Consider the following 18,790-nt stretch of genomic DNA (forward strand, 5'->3'; position numbering starts at 1 on the left):
GCATTCATTTTGTGCCAATCATCCAAACCAGCCTTATCTGAACAGGAAGGTAGAGTGTAAGTTTAGCTTTAGGAGGACTAAGGCTTCCTTCTTCAGCCCCAACTAATGAAACAGTTGTGCAGCCCAAGAGAGGGCCTGAGTGTTGATGCAGTGAGAGTATCAGGAACCATGAGGATCATTATGAAGCTTACAACTGGCATCTTGAAGCAGCATTTCAAATGTCTGAGCAGATCAAGAGACACATTATCAACCACCACCCTGTGCCCCCATAGTCGCCAGGGTCATTGTCATGTCCTCCATGCTCCACACAATTGCACTGAATAGTGGCCTAAATATGGAGGAAATGATCAGAATTTGGAATGTATGCCAGCAGAGCAAGGAGGCAACAAAAATAAGAAAGCTCCTAACCATAAATGCTGCTTATAAAGCTGGAGCATCAGGCATTAAAAAGAGATGCATTTAACTTGGACCCCAAGCTGTCTCCTTAAAGAATCCTACTGCCAACTTTGTACCAAAGATGTTGGCTCAAAACTCCTTTGAAAACACTTCCTTTATTACCATCAATGCTCACCTTTACTGTGGTGCTGTATTATTATGCACATTTATAAAGGTATTCTCAGCACAAATCAAGTGCAAAAATCTTTTGAATAAATTGAATAATGTAAGAATAACATCAGTGTGAAGCATGGTGCTTCCTATTTGTACTGATGTGAGTGGGATGTCTGAACGGCCAACCAAAAATCTCTTCTAAGTGATTTCCCTAACAGAAGTAGTATGTGTGCTGGCTAGCTATAGAATTTTGCTGACAGCCCACTGGGGTTCTGGTGATTTCAGTCATCCATGGATTCTGCAATGTGAGGCAGCCACATCGCACTGTGGCGGCTGACTGATGCTTTTACCCACCTCCTAGGCTCCTCAGGTGCTTCAGAGGGAGGGAAGAAACAGGAGGGAGTGACTGGCAGTCCTTTGTGTGCCACCAAATCTAATTGCCCAGATAAAAGCTTGTAGTGCCTGCCATTTAAAACTGGATTTTCTCACTCATCCAATTCTACAGCAGATTTGCTGAATGAACATCTGGCTTTGCATCCTCAAAGCTATTTGAGATTCTTATAACTGCAGTTCACAGCTATTTAGGAGAGTTAGTGTTTGTTCCCTTTCATTGCTGTGTGGGAAATATAGCCCACATTCTAGCCTACAGACTGAAAATGGCAAAATTGTAAATAAAATAAGAGGTCTTCTTACGCCAAAAACTTGTGCAATTCACAGTTTACTCCTAAATAGTGAACTAATAGTAATTTTAGGCTATTCTCAAGCCTAAAATTTTGTTGCACGAGACATTTGGCACAGTGTGTTGAATTAATTAATTTGGCTAATAAAATAACAACTGCAACATTGCAGATGCAAAATTTTAATAATTGATGTCACCAATACGAAAGGCCAAAATAATTCACAGAGGTTCAGCACCATGGGCGAATAATTTGGAGGTTGGAAAATTGAGTTATGAAGTGGATCATTTAATATAGCTTGGTCTACAACTTCTACATCACTAGACATTTATTATTACTATGCTGCTGTGTCCAACACATTCCTTTCGGTGAGCCTTCCATTGTATTTGTGAATTCCATTCTTTTGTGAACCTCTCTTTTTCACATACCTTTCTATCAATCTGTCACACACCTCCTTGTCAGTCTGTTTCCCTCACACGTATTCCCCTCACCATGTCTCTGCTACACATATTTTTGTCTGTGTCTTCGTCAGATACAGGAGAAATGCCGTGAACAACAGATGTCCCTCTACATTGCTTTCATTGATCTCACCAAAGCCTTTGACCTCGTCAGCAGACGTGGTCTCTTCAGACTACTAGAAAAGATTGGATGTCCACCAAAGCTACTAAGTATCATCACCTCATTCCATGACAATATGAAAGGCACAATTCAACATGGTGTCTCCTCATCAGAGCCCTTTCCTATCCTGAGTGGCATGAAACAGGCTGTGTTCTCGCACCCACACTTTTTGGGATTTTCTTCTCCCCGCTGCTTTCACATGCATTCAAGTCCTCTAAAGGAGGAATTTTCCTCCACACATGATCAGGGGGCAGGTTGTTCAACCTTGCCCGTCTAAGAGCGAAGTCCAAAGTACGGAAAGTCCTCATCAGGGAACTCCGCTTTGCTGACAATGCTGCTTTAACATCTCACATTGAAGAGTGACTGCAGAGTCTCATTGACAGGTTTGCGGCCGCCTGCAATGAATTTGGCCTAACCATCAGCCTCAAGAAAATGAACATCATGGGGCAGGACGTCAGAAATGCTCCATCCATCAATATTGGCGACCACGCTCTGGAAGTGGTTCAAGAGTTCACCTACCTAGGCTCAACTATCACCAGTAACCTGTCTCTAGATGCAGAAATCAACAAGCGCATGGGAAAGGCTTCCACTGCTATGTCCAGACTGGTCAAGAGAGTGTGGGAAAATGGCGCACTGACACGGACACCAAAAGTCCGGGTGTATCAGGCTTGTGTCCTCAGTACCTTGCTCTATGGCAGCGAGGCCTGGACAACGTATGTCAGCCAAGAGCGACGTCTCAATTCATTCCATCTTCGCTGCCTCCGGAGAATACTTGGCATCAGGTGGCAGGACTGTATCTCCGACACAGAAGTCCTCGAGGCGGCCAACATCCCCAGCTTATACACACTACTGCGTCAGCGGCGCTTGAGATGGCTTGGCCATGTGAGCCGCATGGAAGATGGCAGGATCCCCAAAGGCACATTGTACAGCGAGCTCGCCACTGGTATCAGACCCACCGGCCGTCCGTGTCTCCGCTTTAAAGACGTCTGCAAACGCGACATGAAATCCTGTGACATTGATCACAAGTCGTGGGAGTCAGTTGCCAGCGTTCGCCAGAGCTGGCGGGCAGCCATAAAGACGGGGCTAAAATGTGGCGAGTCGAAGAGACTTAGTAGTTGGCAGGAGAAAAGACAGAGGCGCAAGGGGAGAGCCAAATGTGCAACAGCCCCAACAAACAAATTTCTCTGCAGCACCTGTGGAAGAGCCTGTCACTCTAGAATTGGCCTTTATAGCCACTCCAGGCGCTGCTTCACAAACCACTGACCACCTCCAGGCGCGTATCCATTGTCTCTCGAGATAAGGAGGCCAAAGAAGATCATACTCCAAAGAGTAAGTGTGTTATCCCCCGGGTCCTGGCCAATAATTATCCCTCATTCAACATCACAAAGACAGATTATCTGGTCATTATCACATTGCTGTTTGTGGGAGCTTACTATACACAAATTGGTTGCTGTATTTCCTACATTACAACAGGGACTGCACTTCAAAGGTAATTAATTGGCTGTAAAATGCTTTGGGAAATCCTGTCATGAAAAGCACTCTATAAATGCAAGTCTTTCTTTTTTTCCTCCTCTTTGTTGGTCTATTGTAATGGTGCAACTACTTAACAGCCCACCTGATACTTGTGCTCTTCCCCATCCGGCCTTGTCAGTCTGTATGTAAATAATGTCTAATTTCAACAGCAACTAGAAATAGAGTCATAGAGTCATAGAGAGATACAGCACTGAAACAGGTCCTTCGACTCACCGAGTCTGTGCCGACCAACAACCACCCATTTATACTAATCCTACATTAATCCCATATTCCCTACCACATCCCCACCATTCTCCTACCACCTACCTACACTGGGGGCAATTTACAATGGCCAATTTACCTATCAACCTGCAAGTATTTGGCTGATTAGATAGATTAAGCTAACACTTTGATATTTATGTTACTAACAATACTTTATCATGTAATGTTTTTCACAATATATAGGGGCAAAACCAATTGTATTTTATGAATTAGATTGTATCTCTGCTCCCATACAGGGCAGCTTGAACATAATACAGAAGAAGGAGGGTATACCTGACAGTTTTTCCTGGATCAGCTGCTATAATCCAAGTGCAATGGACATTGTGATCATATGGTGCTGGGTACCCAGGGGAGAGAATCCTTCCAGCAGTAGCACTTTTAAAGTGGCCTCCACACTCAGCTGAAAAATCAACCAGTTAAAAATAATCCAGTGATTACATTCTTTGCTGTGAGAGGCAATTAAAAATGCATATCATGCCTCATCTCAATTTACATGGTAAATAAAAGGCCAACAGCAAATGCACAGACTGTCAATTAGCACAAAAAATAACAACAACTTCTATTTAAATCGAACCTTTAATGTAACAAAGCATTTCAAGGTGCTTCACAGGAGCATTAGAAAGCAAAATTAGACACCAAGCACATAAGGCTATATTAGGGCAGATGGCCAAAAGCTTGGTCAAAGAGGTAGGTTTTAATCAGCATCTTAAAGAGAGGTAGAAAGTCAGAAAGGTTTTAGGAGGTTTTAAAATCAAGACGTTGCTTAACTGGCTGCCAATATCGGTCAGTGAATACAGGGATGACAACTGATCGGGACTTGGTGCAAGTAAAAGTAACAGGGCAATATTTCGTGTGTGACTTCATTTGGATTCAGCTACACCAAGGTCACATCCAAATATTGATCCAGCTTTCTCTGTGAAGTGCTGACCAACCCATTGCATTTCACCATCATTATCTTGTTTTATTTTGACCTTATGAGTGCTACCCTTTTAATACATTTCAGATTATATTATTGGTTACATTAATAGACAACCTCTTTCCCATCCCCATTCCGAATAGTTGCTCCCGTTATTGAGTGCCAAGCAACATTCATGAGCTGAACGAATTGACTGGCAAGTGTTTATGGTTCTTCTTCCACTCGAATGGCAATTGATATGGAAGCAAGGTTTGCCTCTCTCCCTGTACTGAAGAGTTATTTAGCATCTACCCATGACAGACTGGCCAAGATCAGGAACTCACATCTTGTCAGTCTAACAACACAATTCGGATTTTAGCTGCATCACTCAGAGTGCAGTCCCAGTATACACATTGTTATACTTTGCACCAATGCTGCAGCTGCTGTGAAAGTGCAATCTGAATCCAAAGTCAGGGTGTGAACAGATACCAGAATCTATTTCAGTGAGACTCGTTTGTGGAGGGTTCCTTTGCTTCGGAATCAGTGAATTTGATGTATATTCCATATGTGATATTTATGGAGTGTGAATGTACTTTCAGTTAAATTAGATGCAATGCCTCCAAAGGTTGCTATCTCTTCTGGCCATGCATAGGCTGAGCTGCTTAACATTCAATGCAAGTTGAGATTTCACTTTTCGAGCATAGTTACCTCCTAGATAAGTCTGTGAAGCCTGCTCTGAATAGCTTAGCATGAAGAGTGAGTCTAAGTTAGTGAAGTTGGATCTTTATTATTTTCCACAAATGAGGACTGTAAGAAAAGTGACCATTTTCACTGTAAAAATGGTGCACTGTTCATTCACATATTTTATGTAAAATAAACTAATTTTTAGCTTGATGATGGGCCTTGTCTCAGTGGAATGTTTCTCAATCTGCCTTCCCTAGAGAGAGAGTACATGCAGTGGCATGTGTGGCCTTTCAGTAGCTGCTAGATAAAGTTAGGGTTATCTTTTATAACCCCAAAGTCATGCTATCATTTCACTAGATATTGGGCAGTAACAGGTGCACTTCAGATCATAGAGAATGGAAGGACCACTTATGGAAATAATCAGGGACTCTGAACCTGAGAAAAATAACTCAACCCCAAAGGTATTGCAGTAATACTGAAGATTTCTTGCAGGCTAAATGCATTTCAAATATGAAGTAAATGCACTTTCCTGTGGCCACCTTTTCCACAGTTTTGCCCCTCCATCCCGCACAGTTGACAAGTGGGCCCACGTTTTTCCTTTCTCAAAGAAAGTCCTATTTTAATACAGCTAACATGGCACAACAAAGGGATTTCTCCTTGCAGGTGTACAGCTGCAGATAATTTTTTATGGTTAATTAATATCAGTTTCAGGCAGGTTCTGGCTACCACTGCAGCCACTCGAGTGATGATATGGATGGCTGGTGTGCAAGTATGATGTGCTGAAGAGGAAAGGCATGGATTTTTAAATTAGGCTTGTAAAGTTGAGGGAATGATTGGGGGCTCGAGTTCAGGCACTATCCAGATGGCCATTTCCATTACTTAGGATGAAAAAATTACACTGAGGCTTTTTTGAAGAGCCAAGTTAAGGCTGCATTTATACAAGAGTAGCAATGGGATATGATGTACAGTCAGTAGACCATAGTTATTCTCCTAACTATGTCTCACTGCAGTTGCACTGTCACAAAGGAGATCTGTTCCCTCATCAGCTAACTTTTAATATTAGAAGAGTGCAAGTGGAGTATCCATTTTCTCTCAACATTAAAGTAGACCCCCTGAAAATAAGTTATTATGAAAAGAAAGAGAAGCTTTTGCATATTCCTAATGTCTACCTTAAAGTTTTGCACACAGCTATACCTGGAAATCACGTCAAAGTGAAATTGGTCATTTCATCACCGCTTAGGTGCTCGTCTTTACAGTTTGTGAATGTTCCACATCTGTTGAACGTCTTCAATAGCTTATTCTTCTGGGTGTTTGTGGCTGATCTTCAGCTAATATAGTGACATGGCCAATACTTGTACTTAATATCACAACTTCAAATAAGGTAAAGGGAGAGAATAAAACTGATGTGTTTTGCAGCAAAATGCAATTGATTTGCAAATATGCTGCAAATGCAGTGTTTGTGAACACTTTTTTACCCATCCTTTCCTGGGGCCATTGACCTATCCTGGGATAAGGTTCCACTGACACTAGCAGTCCTCTGGTATCTCTCTCAAGTGCCAATTCTTTAGAAAGCAAGTGCTAAATAATTGTTTGACCTTAGGGAGAAATCTCAGCTCAGCCCAATCCTATCCTCACCTGACATAGCTAACACACCCACACTTTGCAGCGTGTATTAGTGGGTAACGGTTAGTAGCAGGAACAGTTCATGCTTCTCACTTGTCCACAGATGCTGAAATAAACTGTAGCACCTCCAGTGCTGTGCTGGCTGAGATTCTCTAATTCAGCACAGTCCAGGAATTGAACCTGGGACCTTCTTGCTGTGCAAGTAATGTACAGAGACTCAAAGATCCCAAATTGTTTTCATTAGAAATTTGAAGATTAAGGGGAGCAAAATACCGAGAAAAGTAGGTAATGTTGGTGCAAGAATGTTGAACAAAGGAAGAAATAAGTCAAATACTATGAATGACAAGATGCTTACCTATTTAAAATAAAGGGATTGATCCCTGTGTTAAACTGGGATGGGGGCAGGAGTAGGGAGAATATTACATATATATATATCAGCAACTGGAATTTCTCAGCTTGGATTTTTCATTGATTTTACCTATACATGAAGGCAAAGGGTTGTCCCATACTCTGCGATCTCCACTCAGGCAGGTCAATTTATTGCTTCCATGTAGTGTATACCCTGGGTTGCAACTATACAAGATAACAGTGTCAGCAAAGTGCCCTCCATCCCGCAACTTGTAGCCATAATTAGGAATTCCTGGATCCTCGCACTTCATCAGATCAAAGCCTGTGAACAAGAAATGTGTACTTTAAAATACTTTATTGTACAATACAGAGACATGGAACAGCTACAGAAGAAAGCTCAACACAATAGACTGAGTCCCACTTGCAATGATAAAACCCTGTGTCTTATACATGCAGTATGCTCCTATGTCTGATATGATTATTAGTAGTAATGCCTTATGACCTGCATCATTTTAACTTCTTTGCACTGTGTCATCACTAGCAGTAACCCTCTACATCATTACTAGCTCATGGCACTATTTCATTCTTCACATTTAACAAGCTGCACAACCTCATTCATGTTCAGAATGCATTACTTGTCACTCAGTTCACAGCTAATTAAAATACTAAATACATTGGTAAGTGCACTGCTTAGAATCATTGGCTGGGATTTTATCCAGGCGACAGGAGTCTCGACCACTGGCAAAAGCGTCAGTGAGAGTCCTGCATTGCCTCCTCTGGGGAAAGCCTGCTGGATCAAGTGCTAATTATGCACTTAAGTGGACAGTGGTGGGCCTTCCCTGAGATCAAGGACCCCAGCGGCAGAAGTCCCACCTGCTGAGAACTGTCAGGCTATCAGAGGCCCCCCCCCAACTTCCTGATGCCGGGTTCCTAATTCAGGCACTGTGCCTTTTAACAAGGGACCCCACTCCGGAGCGGCAAGCAACCTGCACGGTTTTGTTTGGCGTGCTCCCCATGCAGCGGCACGCCTGCCTGCTGCTGGGATAATTCCAGCGGCCGAGGGATGAGGCACTTAATTGGGCATTAATTGGCGGTGGGTCGGGAAGGCCCCAGACTTAATTTGGATGGAGGCGGGAAGATAACGGGTCCCCCACCTCCGCCCCCCCCCCCCCCGCCCCACACGTTTGATTATATGTTCTCCCTGCCTTCAAACCCAACACGGGGGAGGGTATAAAATTCGCCCTATTGAGCGCATCAAGGAGAACAATACCCCTGCAGAACATTTCATACACAGGTACGTGCCAACACAAGGCATGTTATTTCTCTACAACACTCAGTGAACTCTCGAATTCTGTATCACTACAATATAAGACACATGGGGAGTAACTTTCAACATCAGAAGGCGGGTGAAAACCGCTACTGGATTGACTGCCAGTTTTGCACCTTGCCAGATTTTAAATAGAAAGCAAGGTCAGGTGAGGTACATAATGGACAGCCAAGCCAAAACTATCAGTTTTCCATCCCAATGTTGAAAGTGCTCCCCATTCAAAAATAAATTGTAAAGGTGAATGTGAGATACATTTGAGGGACCTGCAGGGGACTTACTGTTAAGCATGGCTATCAATTTTCACAGAGCAGTGAGTACGTTGCTATAAATTGTCTAAAACGTTACACTATCGGACAAATTTTAACTTCAAGCTGCCAAATTGGCTGTGAGAGGCAGAGCAATTGGGCTGTCAGCCCAATGAAATGTGTGAGAAGTCCAAATCATTTTGATAGTATGTATTTGATGGCCAGTGCTGAGTGATAAAGACTATTTAAGGCCAAAGGCTCTGTTTGTTTAATTAACTCTTAGAATGTGGCTGCTGAGTCCACACCTGTGCATACTCCTGCTCTGTGGGCTGTTAATGCAATTATATATTTCAGAGGTTAACATGCTGACATCTGTGATATCCCCAAGTCAAGCCTCAGTGCTTAGTCTTTCAACTAAGTTTTTCGCACTTGCTCTCTTCTCAAGCCACACAGTTTTGTTCAGCAGAAACACGGAAGTAAAGGTTTTTTTTTGGCAACTGTACTGTTAGTGTTCATCCCAACATCATAGTGCATGAGTTGAAACTTAGGAATCCCAGGGAGATTTATTTCCCTCGAACTGCCAACGATCTTAGCATTAATGCTCAAATAAGGCTTTAGGCGCCCATTGCAAGTTGCCACTCACTAAAATAAATACAGCTGAAGTGCAGCCCAATCCAAAAGTGCAGTAACTCAAAGAATTAGGTCAGAGTTTTTCATCAGTAGAAGTGCTCTTCAGGGTAAAAATTGGTTGCGGCACATTTTTGAGCCCCGAGTGCGTGCCTGAAGCGGAAGGCCCTATACCAGCACATAATTCGACCTCGGGTCTCATTTTCATTATTTGGATGAGCTGCCAGCACTTGTTGTGCCTCCACAGGCAACACATCCATGTTAATTAGATAAATGTTAAGCCTCGTACCTTGTCAGGAGTTATGGGGCCAATTGCAAGTACTGTGGAGGGTCTACTCCTGCTTCTCCTGGCATCACTACAGCATTTTGTAAAGATGTCTATTTTTGAAAGATTGACCCAGATTTCATGGTCAGCAGTAAAGTGATGGTGCTCATCACTGACCTCAAAGAAAGCTGCCCACAAAGATCTAGCGATCTCTGAGGCATGGATTTCCCCTTTCCTGGTGTCAGTTTGAATCTGGCACCAAGTCAAGGGAATCTCCAGGCATCCAACAACAGCAGGGTAAGCAGCCGATGACACTGAAGAATTTTCACAGACAGTAAACTAGGAAATTATAAAAGAACACTGAATTGCTCACTTTTAATTAAAACACACACCTGGGATTTAGGTAGAAGAGTAAATGTTAACAAACTTTAAGGAAGTATTTTAAAAATGTGAAATTGATGTAGACTACGTGGACTTCAGTAAGGCTTTTTAATAAGGTCACAGGGGAGATTGGTTAAGAAGGTAAGAGCCCATGGGATCCAGGGCAATTTGGCAAATTGGATCCAAAATTGGCTTAGTGGCAGGAGGCAGAGGGTGATGGTCGAGGTTTGTTTTTGCGAGTGGAAGCCTGTGACCAGTGGTGTACCACAAGGACCGGTGCTGGGACCCTTGCTGTTTGTAGTGTACATTAATGATTTAGATGTGAATATAGGAGGTATGATCAGTAAGTTCACAGATGACATGAAAATTGGTGGTGTTGTAAATAGTGAGGAGGAAAGCCTTAGATTACAGGATGATTTTGATGGGCTGGTAAGATGGGCAGAGCAGTGGCAAATGGAATTTAATTCTGAGAAGTGTGAGGTGATGCATTTTGGGAAGACTAACAAGACAAGGGAATATACAATGGATGGTAGGAAGTACAGAGGGTCAGAGGGACCTTGGTGTACTTGTCCAAAGATCACTGAAGGCAGCAGCACAGGTAGATAAGGTGGTTAGAAAGACATATGGAATACTTGCCTTTATTAGCCGAGGCATAGAATATATGAGCAGGGAGGTTATGATGGAGCTGTATAAAACGCTAGTTAGGCCACAGCTGGAGTCCTGTGTACAGTTCTGGTCACCACACGATAGGAAGAATGTGATTGCACTGGAGAGCGTGCAGAGGAGATTCACCAGGATGTTGCCTGTGCTGGAGCATTTCAGCTATGAAGAGAGACTGGATAGGCTAGGGTTGTTTTCCTTAGAGCAGAGAAGGCTGAGGGGGGGACCAGAATGAGGTATACAAAATTATGAGGGGCATAGATAGGGTAGATAGGAAGAAACTTTTTCCCTTAGCGGAGATGTCAAGAACCAGGGGCATAGATTTAAAGTAAGGGGCAGGAGGTTTAGAGTGGATTTGAGGAAAAACCTCTTCACCCAGAGGGTGGTTGGAATCTGGAACACACTGCCTGAAGGGGTGGTAGAGGCAGGAACCCTCACAACATTTAAGAAGTATTTAGATGAGCACTTGAAACACCATAGCACACAAGGATACGGGCCAAGTGCTAGAAAACAGAATTAGAATAGATAGGTGCTTGATGGGCATCATGGATACGATGGGCCGAAGGGCCTGTTTCTGTGCTGTATAACTCTATGACACTACAAACAGGCAAGTTCTCAACAGTTTAGTGATTTCTACTTGATTGCGGTTGGTGCAGGCATACTGAGGGCTTCAACAGCTCATCCTCTGGAGAAGTGTGGAATCACTGACAGCAACATCTGGATTTCCATGTTTAACTGCACTCCAGAAGTTGTGATCAGTTTCAGAGAAGCAATGACAGCGAATTCTGACAGTTTCACCTTCATTATTACCCAAAATTCAGGCAATTATCTTTTATTGTCCAGCATTGCAGAATCATGAAGAGAGCAGGCCTGTTCAACTCTTCACTATCCAATTTCTCCCTGGGACCTAAAACAACATTTGGCCCCTCATTTTCATGTGTAGGATGCTGAACACCTAGGTTAGGCAAGTCCAAGGATGTCTGAAAAATGGCTTGGCCCAATGTTGGCTCTGGCATCTTTTAAGTGTCCTTGGAGTGCAGAATGTTGCTTCCCAAAATTGGCCCCTTCTTTGACCCATTTTATGGCTGTAACGTCAGTACAAGGAGGTCCCAATTTCTACCCCCTTGTATTGTTTAGATCCACAGAGAATGTCTTTACTCTTTGAGAGCTAAGCATTGTTCAGCATTTGAAGGATAAGGTAGGCCTTCTAGTTTAAGATGAGAAGAACATTACAGATGTACTAGAAATGCAAAACATCCATTACTTTGGAATTGGTGTATTTTAAAAGGGTGTTTCATAATTAAGGTAAATTGGTATACCAAACCTTTCTCAATTTCATGCCTCTCCCAAAGATTTTACTTGGATTTTAAGGGAAATTTTCCTGTGAGACTGGCGAGCTTTACTTTTTTTAAAAATGGCCTCCTTCTGTGCCATACATCTTCTAAGTTTCTATCAGTACACACATTTGTGCACCTAAGAGCAGAAAAAGGGTGTCAGATTTACATATTTAAAATCAGTCAGGTTTTGGTTATTTTCCTTAAGGTTATAAAAACAGTTAAAATCAGTGACGGGGGCAACGGATCAGCGTTCATGCTGTTCTCCCCCCAGCCTCCCCCAACGCTCGTTCAGTACCCAGGTGCCCTGGGGAAGCAAATGATCCTACCAGCAGACTGAATTCCAAGAGAAAATTAAAGGACTCTGAAAAGCCCCCAGGCAAAACCTCATTGGATGTCTTGCCGCCAACACTCCATTGACATCAATTGCCAACAAGAGACCCATATTAGAACTGAAGAAGCAGGTTACTATTACAGCAAAGGCTTTGACCTACTGTGCTACTTTCCTCATGCTAAACACTGCCGTGCCACCTATGTCCAATCCAACATTGTCAATGCAGCCGCCCTGTCATCAATCACATTCTGTGACACAATTCAGGGTGGCAGCTTCCATATTTCAAACATGTACAAGCCTCCAAGTGCCAGCTGGGAACAGCAAGTTCTACCAATACTGCCTCACCAAGCCACCTACGTGGGAAACTTCAACAGCCAATACACTGACTGGGGTTACTCAGTACCATTACCTAGATGGTGAACAGCTCCGAGAGTGGGCCTCCAGAAACAACCTCACCCTGATACATGACCCCAAGTAACGAGGAATGTTGCATTCAGCCAGATGGGGTCGGAAATACTCACCTGACCTGTGCTGGGTCAGTTCCCTCGATGGTCACCCACAACCAACAAAGTCCCATACCCTGAACGATTTCCCACAAAGTCATCACAGGTCATCGTTCATGCACATTGGACTTTGCCTTCAACAGCCTTCATCAACAGTACAAGGAAGATGCACTGGAACTATTGCTGAAAATACAGCAAGACCTTGGACCGCATCATTGTAGCTATACCTATGTATGATGTACCTGTCAAAGAATGTTTTTGTGGTGCCATTCACAAAGCTGCTTGCACAGCCATCCCTCGTGGCTACAAACCCATCTACGTTCCATACTTTGATACAGAACGCTCAGCACTCCTAAAGGAATAGGTATCATCTTGTGACCCTGATATAGCAGACCACTTCATCGAGTCTCTCAACACTGCACGCCGCAGCAGATGGGAGGAATCAACAGCAGGGCTCAATTTCACACACTCCAGTCGAAAGTGCTGGAGCCTGATTTGCCTCCGTGGAGCAGCCCAAAAATCATGTGTACTAAATTGCCCATCAGTCACCCTGAAGCAAGTTGCTCGTCATCTGCTCCATGGAGTGAGGACACTATTGGTAAAGAAAACAAACCGCATCATCTGTAATGAACTGAAAAAACGCCAGCAACATGCAGAACATGGCAGTCCTCACTCTTTCAAGATTACAGAACTGGAGGAAGCATTGAGGGGCCTGAAATGTGGCAAAGCAGCGGGATATGACAACATCGTATCAGATTTCTTGAAACAACTTGGCCCCCATGCTTGTGCCTGGCTGACTCAGGTTTATACAAGAATCATCAGCTCAAACTCACTCCCAAAGAAGTGGCATATGGCAAAAAATCATTGCCATTCCAAAACCCAGAAAAGATCTCACACTGGTGGCCAGCTATCGACCAATTTCACTACTTTCTGTGTGCTTTAAGATCTTTGAGTGTCTTATCCTGCAATGCAGATCTCCAGAAGTAGAGACTATCCTTAGTGGTTGGAACCAAGCTGGTTTCCGTAAGGGGCGCAGCACATGTCATCAAGTTCCATGCACTCACCACCGATATCGAAAATGGCTTCCAAATGAACCTGAAGACAGGCACAGTGCTACTGGACCTCACAGCTGCCTATGATACAGTGTGGCACATTGGCCTGCTCCTAAAGCTGTCCAGAGTGCATCCAACCTGGGTTGGGACAGTTGTTGAAACACTCCTTCGCAACAGACGATTTGGAGTCCACCTTGGACAAGAGAGAGGTGCATGGAGAAAATTGGCCCATGGACTATCACAGGGCTCAGTGCTCGCCCCATTGCTGTCCAACATATTTACAAATCACCTGCCAACAACCACATCTTGCAAATTCATCTATGCTGATGACATTTGTTGTGCCATCTAAGCTCTATCTTTCTGCACCCTGTACCAGATCCTTAACAAAGGCATTACAACGTTGACGAACGACTGCAGCACATGGCGTCTCACAGTGAATTCCTCTAAAACCATATCCAGTGTATTTCACCTCCACAATGCCAGTGCCAAAAACAAATTGCATCTCTACATGGATGGTCAGAGCCTAAAGCATGATCCCAACCCAACATACTTGGAAGTGCCTCTGGATAGGACTTTGTCCTTCTAGGACCATCTGAAGAAAACAGCAGCAAAGGTCAAAAGGATCTACGTGGTGCACTGCTGCCACAACACTCTGGACCGCAGCACTTGCCCTATCATACTCAGCAGCAGAGTACTGTGCACCTGTCTGGCATAGGTCATCACACACACATTTTGTTGATACTCAACTGAATGCAACAATGTGCATCACAACTGGAACTCTCCACTCAACACCCCTCCCCTGGCTTCCTGTCATCGCAAAGAGCACGCGCCCACACATCCACCGACTGACGAAAACCCACAAACTGACCAAAACCATCCGTGCTGCACCTCACTTACCACTCCATGTTCAATTCACCTACTGCCTGGCTTCCATCTCAGCATCCCATATGCAGCAAACTTCCGGAGAAAGATCTACCAGCAGACATCCTTTGGATCAAGAAATGGGAAACACGGGAAGACACTAACAACATGCTTTGACAAACCCATCTGTCGAATGGCAGGCTATGAACTACCTCAGCGAGACTGGTCCTTGCTAAATAGGTTCAAGACAAGCCACGGCCCCTGCGCAGCTCACTTCCACCACTGGGGCCTCAGTACAAACCGCTCATGCATTTATGGAGAGACACAAACAATGCTGCAAATTACTGAGGAGTGTCCCCTCCACAGACTAAGTGGTGGACTAATCACCCTTAAATTCAGCAAATGAGGAGGCTATCGCATTTTTTTATTCGTTCATGGGATGCAGGTGTCCCTGGCTAGGCCAGTATTTATTGCCCATTCCTAATTGCCCTTGAGAAGATGGTGGTGAGCTGCCTTCTTGAACCACTGCATTCCTTGGGTTGGAGGTACACCCACAGTGCTATTAGGAAGGGAGTTCCAGGATTTTGACGCAGCGACAGTGAAGGAATGGCGATATAGTTCCAATTCAGGATGGTGTGTGGCTTGGAGGGGAACTTACAGGTGGTGGTGTTCCCATTCATCTGATGCTCTTGTCCTTCTAGGTGGTAGAGGTCACGGGTTTGGAAGGTGCTGTCGAAGGAGCCTTGGTGAGTTGCTGCAGTGCATCTTGCAGATGGTACACACTGCTGCCACTGTGCGCTAGTGGTGAAGGGAGTGAATGTTGAAGGTGGTGGATGGGGTGCCAATCAAGCGGGCTGCTTTGTCCTGGATGATGTCTTGAGTATTGTTGGAGCTGCACCCATCCAGGCAAGTGGAGAGTATTCTATCTCACTCCTGACCTGTGCCTTGTAGATGGTGAATAGGCATTGGGGAGTCAGGAGGTGAGTTTCTCGACACAAATTTCCCAGCTTCTGACCTGCTCTTTGTAGCCACAGTATTGATGTGGCTGGTCCAGTTCAGTTTCTGGTCAATGGTAACCCCCAGGATGTTGATAGTGGGGGATTCAGTGATTGTAATGCCATTGAACAGCAAAGGGAAATGGTTATATTCTCTCTTGTTTGAGATCGTCATTGCCTGGCACTTGTGTGGAGTGAATGTCACTTGCCACTTATCAGCCCAAGCCTGGACGTTGTCCAGGGCTTTCTGCATCTGGACACAGGCTGCTTCAGTATCTGAGGAGTCAAGAAGGGTGAACATTGTGCAATCATCAGTGAACATCCCCACTTCTGACCTTATGATAGAGGGGAGGTCATTTGTGAAGCAGCTGAAGATGGTTGGGCCTAGGACACTACCTTGAGGAACTCCTGCAATGATATCCTGGGACTGAGATGATTGACCTCCAACAGCCACAACCATCTTCCTTTGCACTAGGTATGACTCCAACCAGCAGAGAGTTTTCCTCCTGATTCCCATTGACTCCAGTTTTACTTGGGCTCCTTGATGTCATACTCTGTCAAATGCTGCCTTAATGTCAAGGGCAGTCACTCCCACCTCACCTCTGGAGTTCAGTTCTTTTGTCCATGTTTGGACAAAGGCTCTGGCCCTGGTGGAACCCAACTGAGCATCACTGAGCAGGTTATTGCTAAGCTAGTGCCACTTGATAGCATTGTTGAAGACCCCTTCCATCACTTTGCTGATGATCGAGAGTCGACTGATAGGGCGGTAATTGGCTGGGTTGGATTTGTCCTGCTTTTTGTATAGAGGACATACTTGGGCAATTTTCCACATTGCCAGGTAGATGCCGGTGTTGTAGCTGTACTGGAACAGCTTGGCTCGGGGTGCGGGTAGTTCTAGAGAACAAGTCTTCAGTACAATTGCTGGAATGTTGTCAGGTCCCACAGCCTTTGCAGTATCCTGTTTCTTCAGCTGTTTCTTGATATCACATGGAGTCAATCAGATTGGCTGAAGACGGGCATCTGTGATGCTGGGGACTTCATGAGGAGGCCGAGATGGATCATCCACTCGGCACTTCTGACTGAAGTTGGATGCAAATGCTTCAGTCTTGTCTTTTGCACTGATGTGCTGGGCTCCCCCATCATTGAGGACGGGGATATTTGTGGAGCCTCCTCCTGCCAGTTAGTTGTTTAATTGTCCACCACCATTCATGACTAGATGTGACAGGACTGCAGAGCTTAGATCTGATCCGTTGGTTATGGGTTCACTTAGCCCAGTCTATCACATGCTGCTTCCGCTGTTTGGCATGCAAGTAGTCCTGTGTTGTAGCTTCACCAGGCTGACACCTCATTTTGAGGTGTGCCCGGTGCTGCTCCTGGCATGCCTTCCTGGACTCATCATTGAACCAGGGTTGGTCTCCTGGCTTGATGGTAATGGTAGAGTAGGGAATATGCTGGGCCATGAGTTTACAGATGGTGGTTGAATACAATTCTGCTGTTGCTGATGGCCCACAGTGCCTCATGGATGCCCAGTGTTGAGTTGCTAGATCTGTTCGAAATCTATTCCATTTAGCACAGTGGGGGTGGTGCGACACAACACAATTGTGGGTATCCTCAGTGTGTAGAAGGGACTTCATCTCCACAAGGATTGTGCGATGGTCATCCTACCAATACTGTCATGGACAGATGCATCCAAGCTTGGCTCCAGAGATTTGCATTCGCTAAATAAATAAATATAAGCATGACGGTCATTAAGAATCGTCAGTTAGTCCTGTAGGTATTTTCTGCTGCGATGAATTTGTTCAAGCACTTGACTGCAATTTGTGTTCTAATTGTCGGTCCAGATTGTTGCTATAAACGTTTCCAAGAGCAGGAAAAGCAAGGAAGTTCCTCAGAGCAGCTCCCATTCGATCATTGTAACAATGCTGAAAGAGCAGCATAAATCCCATTTACAAGCATTGATGGAGTTTTTGCCTCACACTCAACAATGAAGTAGAAGCAGCTCAGAGGAAACTCCTGGTTTCATAATTCTGCTACTTTTGTTTAATGCAAAAAAAAACCTGATATATGAGAGCTTGTATGCAGGTAGACATATCATACCTAAGAGATCCATCCATAAAAATAATGACGTATGTTAGTTTCTATTCAGCCTCCTTTCTAAAATTGTACAGTTAAATCCCAAAGGAGATCTTCAGCTTGTGTGATGTACTTGTACTTGTGGCATACATTGACCAATCCCCTTCCACTTGCATTGGGGTATGTGATAAGACACATAATAGCAAACATGCTTCTGACCTACCCAGTGGTATTCTCCAGATGTGTGCAAGGTTGTAAAGGGCACATGCTGTGGTGTGCCCTTTCTGTGCAATGTATTTATGATGACATGTTCCAAGGGGCAGATTGTTTTACTTGCTCTGTGTATAGCTACTGGAAAAATCCAACAGAACAGTCTTGCTAATTGAAATTTACTGTGTGTGACATACTCAGTAAGACAGACAGCGAAAACAAACATATAAGCATGCGTAAGTGATAAAGCACTGTGGGGCAAATATTGATACTGGCCACCTTTGTGATCATGCACCCACAGGGATTCCGCTTGGTTTTATTTTCAAAGATTTGAATCAAGTGGATATGGCACCCCCTGGATTCATATATATATCAAACAGGCCTAATAACATGCCATATATTTAACTAATGTGGTAACTCAGTGCTAATGAAGTGCCTCTCGAGAAACTGATTTCTGTGTTGTTTTCAAAAGTGCTCCATGTTACTGAATAAATATTAAAGGAATGCACCAGGACACGATTGTGGAGTGGTCTTATTTGTAAGCAATTGCTTAAAGACAGCTTTGTTCTGCACCTGGCAATATTATATCCAGCTTGGTCAATCTTGATGCTGACACTGGATGCCTTAAATGGTAAGTACTCCAATTCCCTGTGTTGACACCCTTCAACTTGAGGAGAACAAAAGAGCAGTGGGGAAGCCAGTGGCTCACAGAGAAATGAGGACGGGAACAGAATT

The 18,790-nt window shown here is 44.2% G+C and overlaps 1 protein-coding gene across 3 annotated transcripts in view; it reads right to left on the bottom strand.

Annotated features, from left to right (window-relative positions):
• LOC137355859 (CUB and sushi domain-containing protein 1-like) overlaps positions 1 to 18,790 on the bottom strand; it is a 1,186,508-nt gene that overhangs the window by 661,863 nt on the left and 505,855 nt on the right. For all 3 annotated transcript variants that reach the window (XM_068021465.1, XM_068021474.1, XM_068021456.1), the window contains exons 19-20: positions 7,319 to 7,510; positions 3,912 to 4,038 (exon numbers count right to left, since the gene is read on the bottom strand). In XM_068021465.1, coding sequence (XP_067877566.1) covers positions 3,912 to 4,038; positions 7,319 to 7,510 — 319 coding nt within the window. The remainder of the gene's footprint in view (positions 1 to 3,911; positions 4,039 to 7,318; positions 7,511 to 18,790) is intronic.

The sequence above is a fragment of the Heterodontus francisci genome, chromosome 3 (genome assembly GCF_036365525.1).
Source record: "Heterodontus francisci isolate sHetFra1 chromosome 3, sHetFra1.hap1, whole genome shotgun sequence".
Classification (NCBI taxonomy): Eukaryota; Metazoa; Chordata; class Chondrichthyes; order Heterodontiformes; family Heterodontidae; genus Heterodontus; species Heterodontus francisci.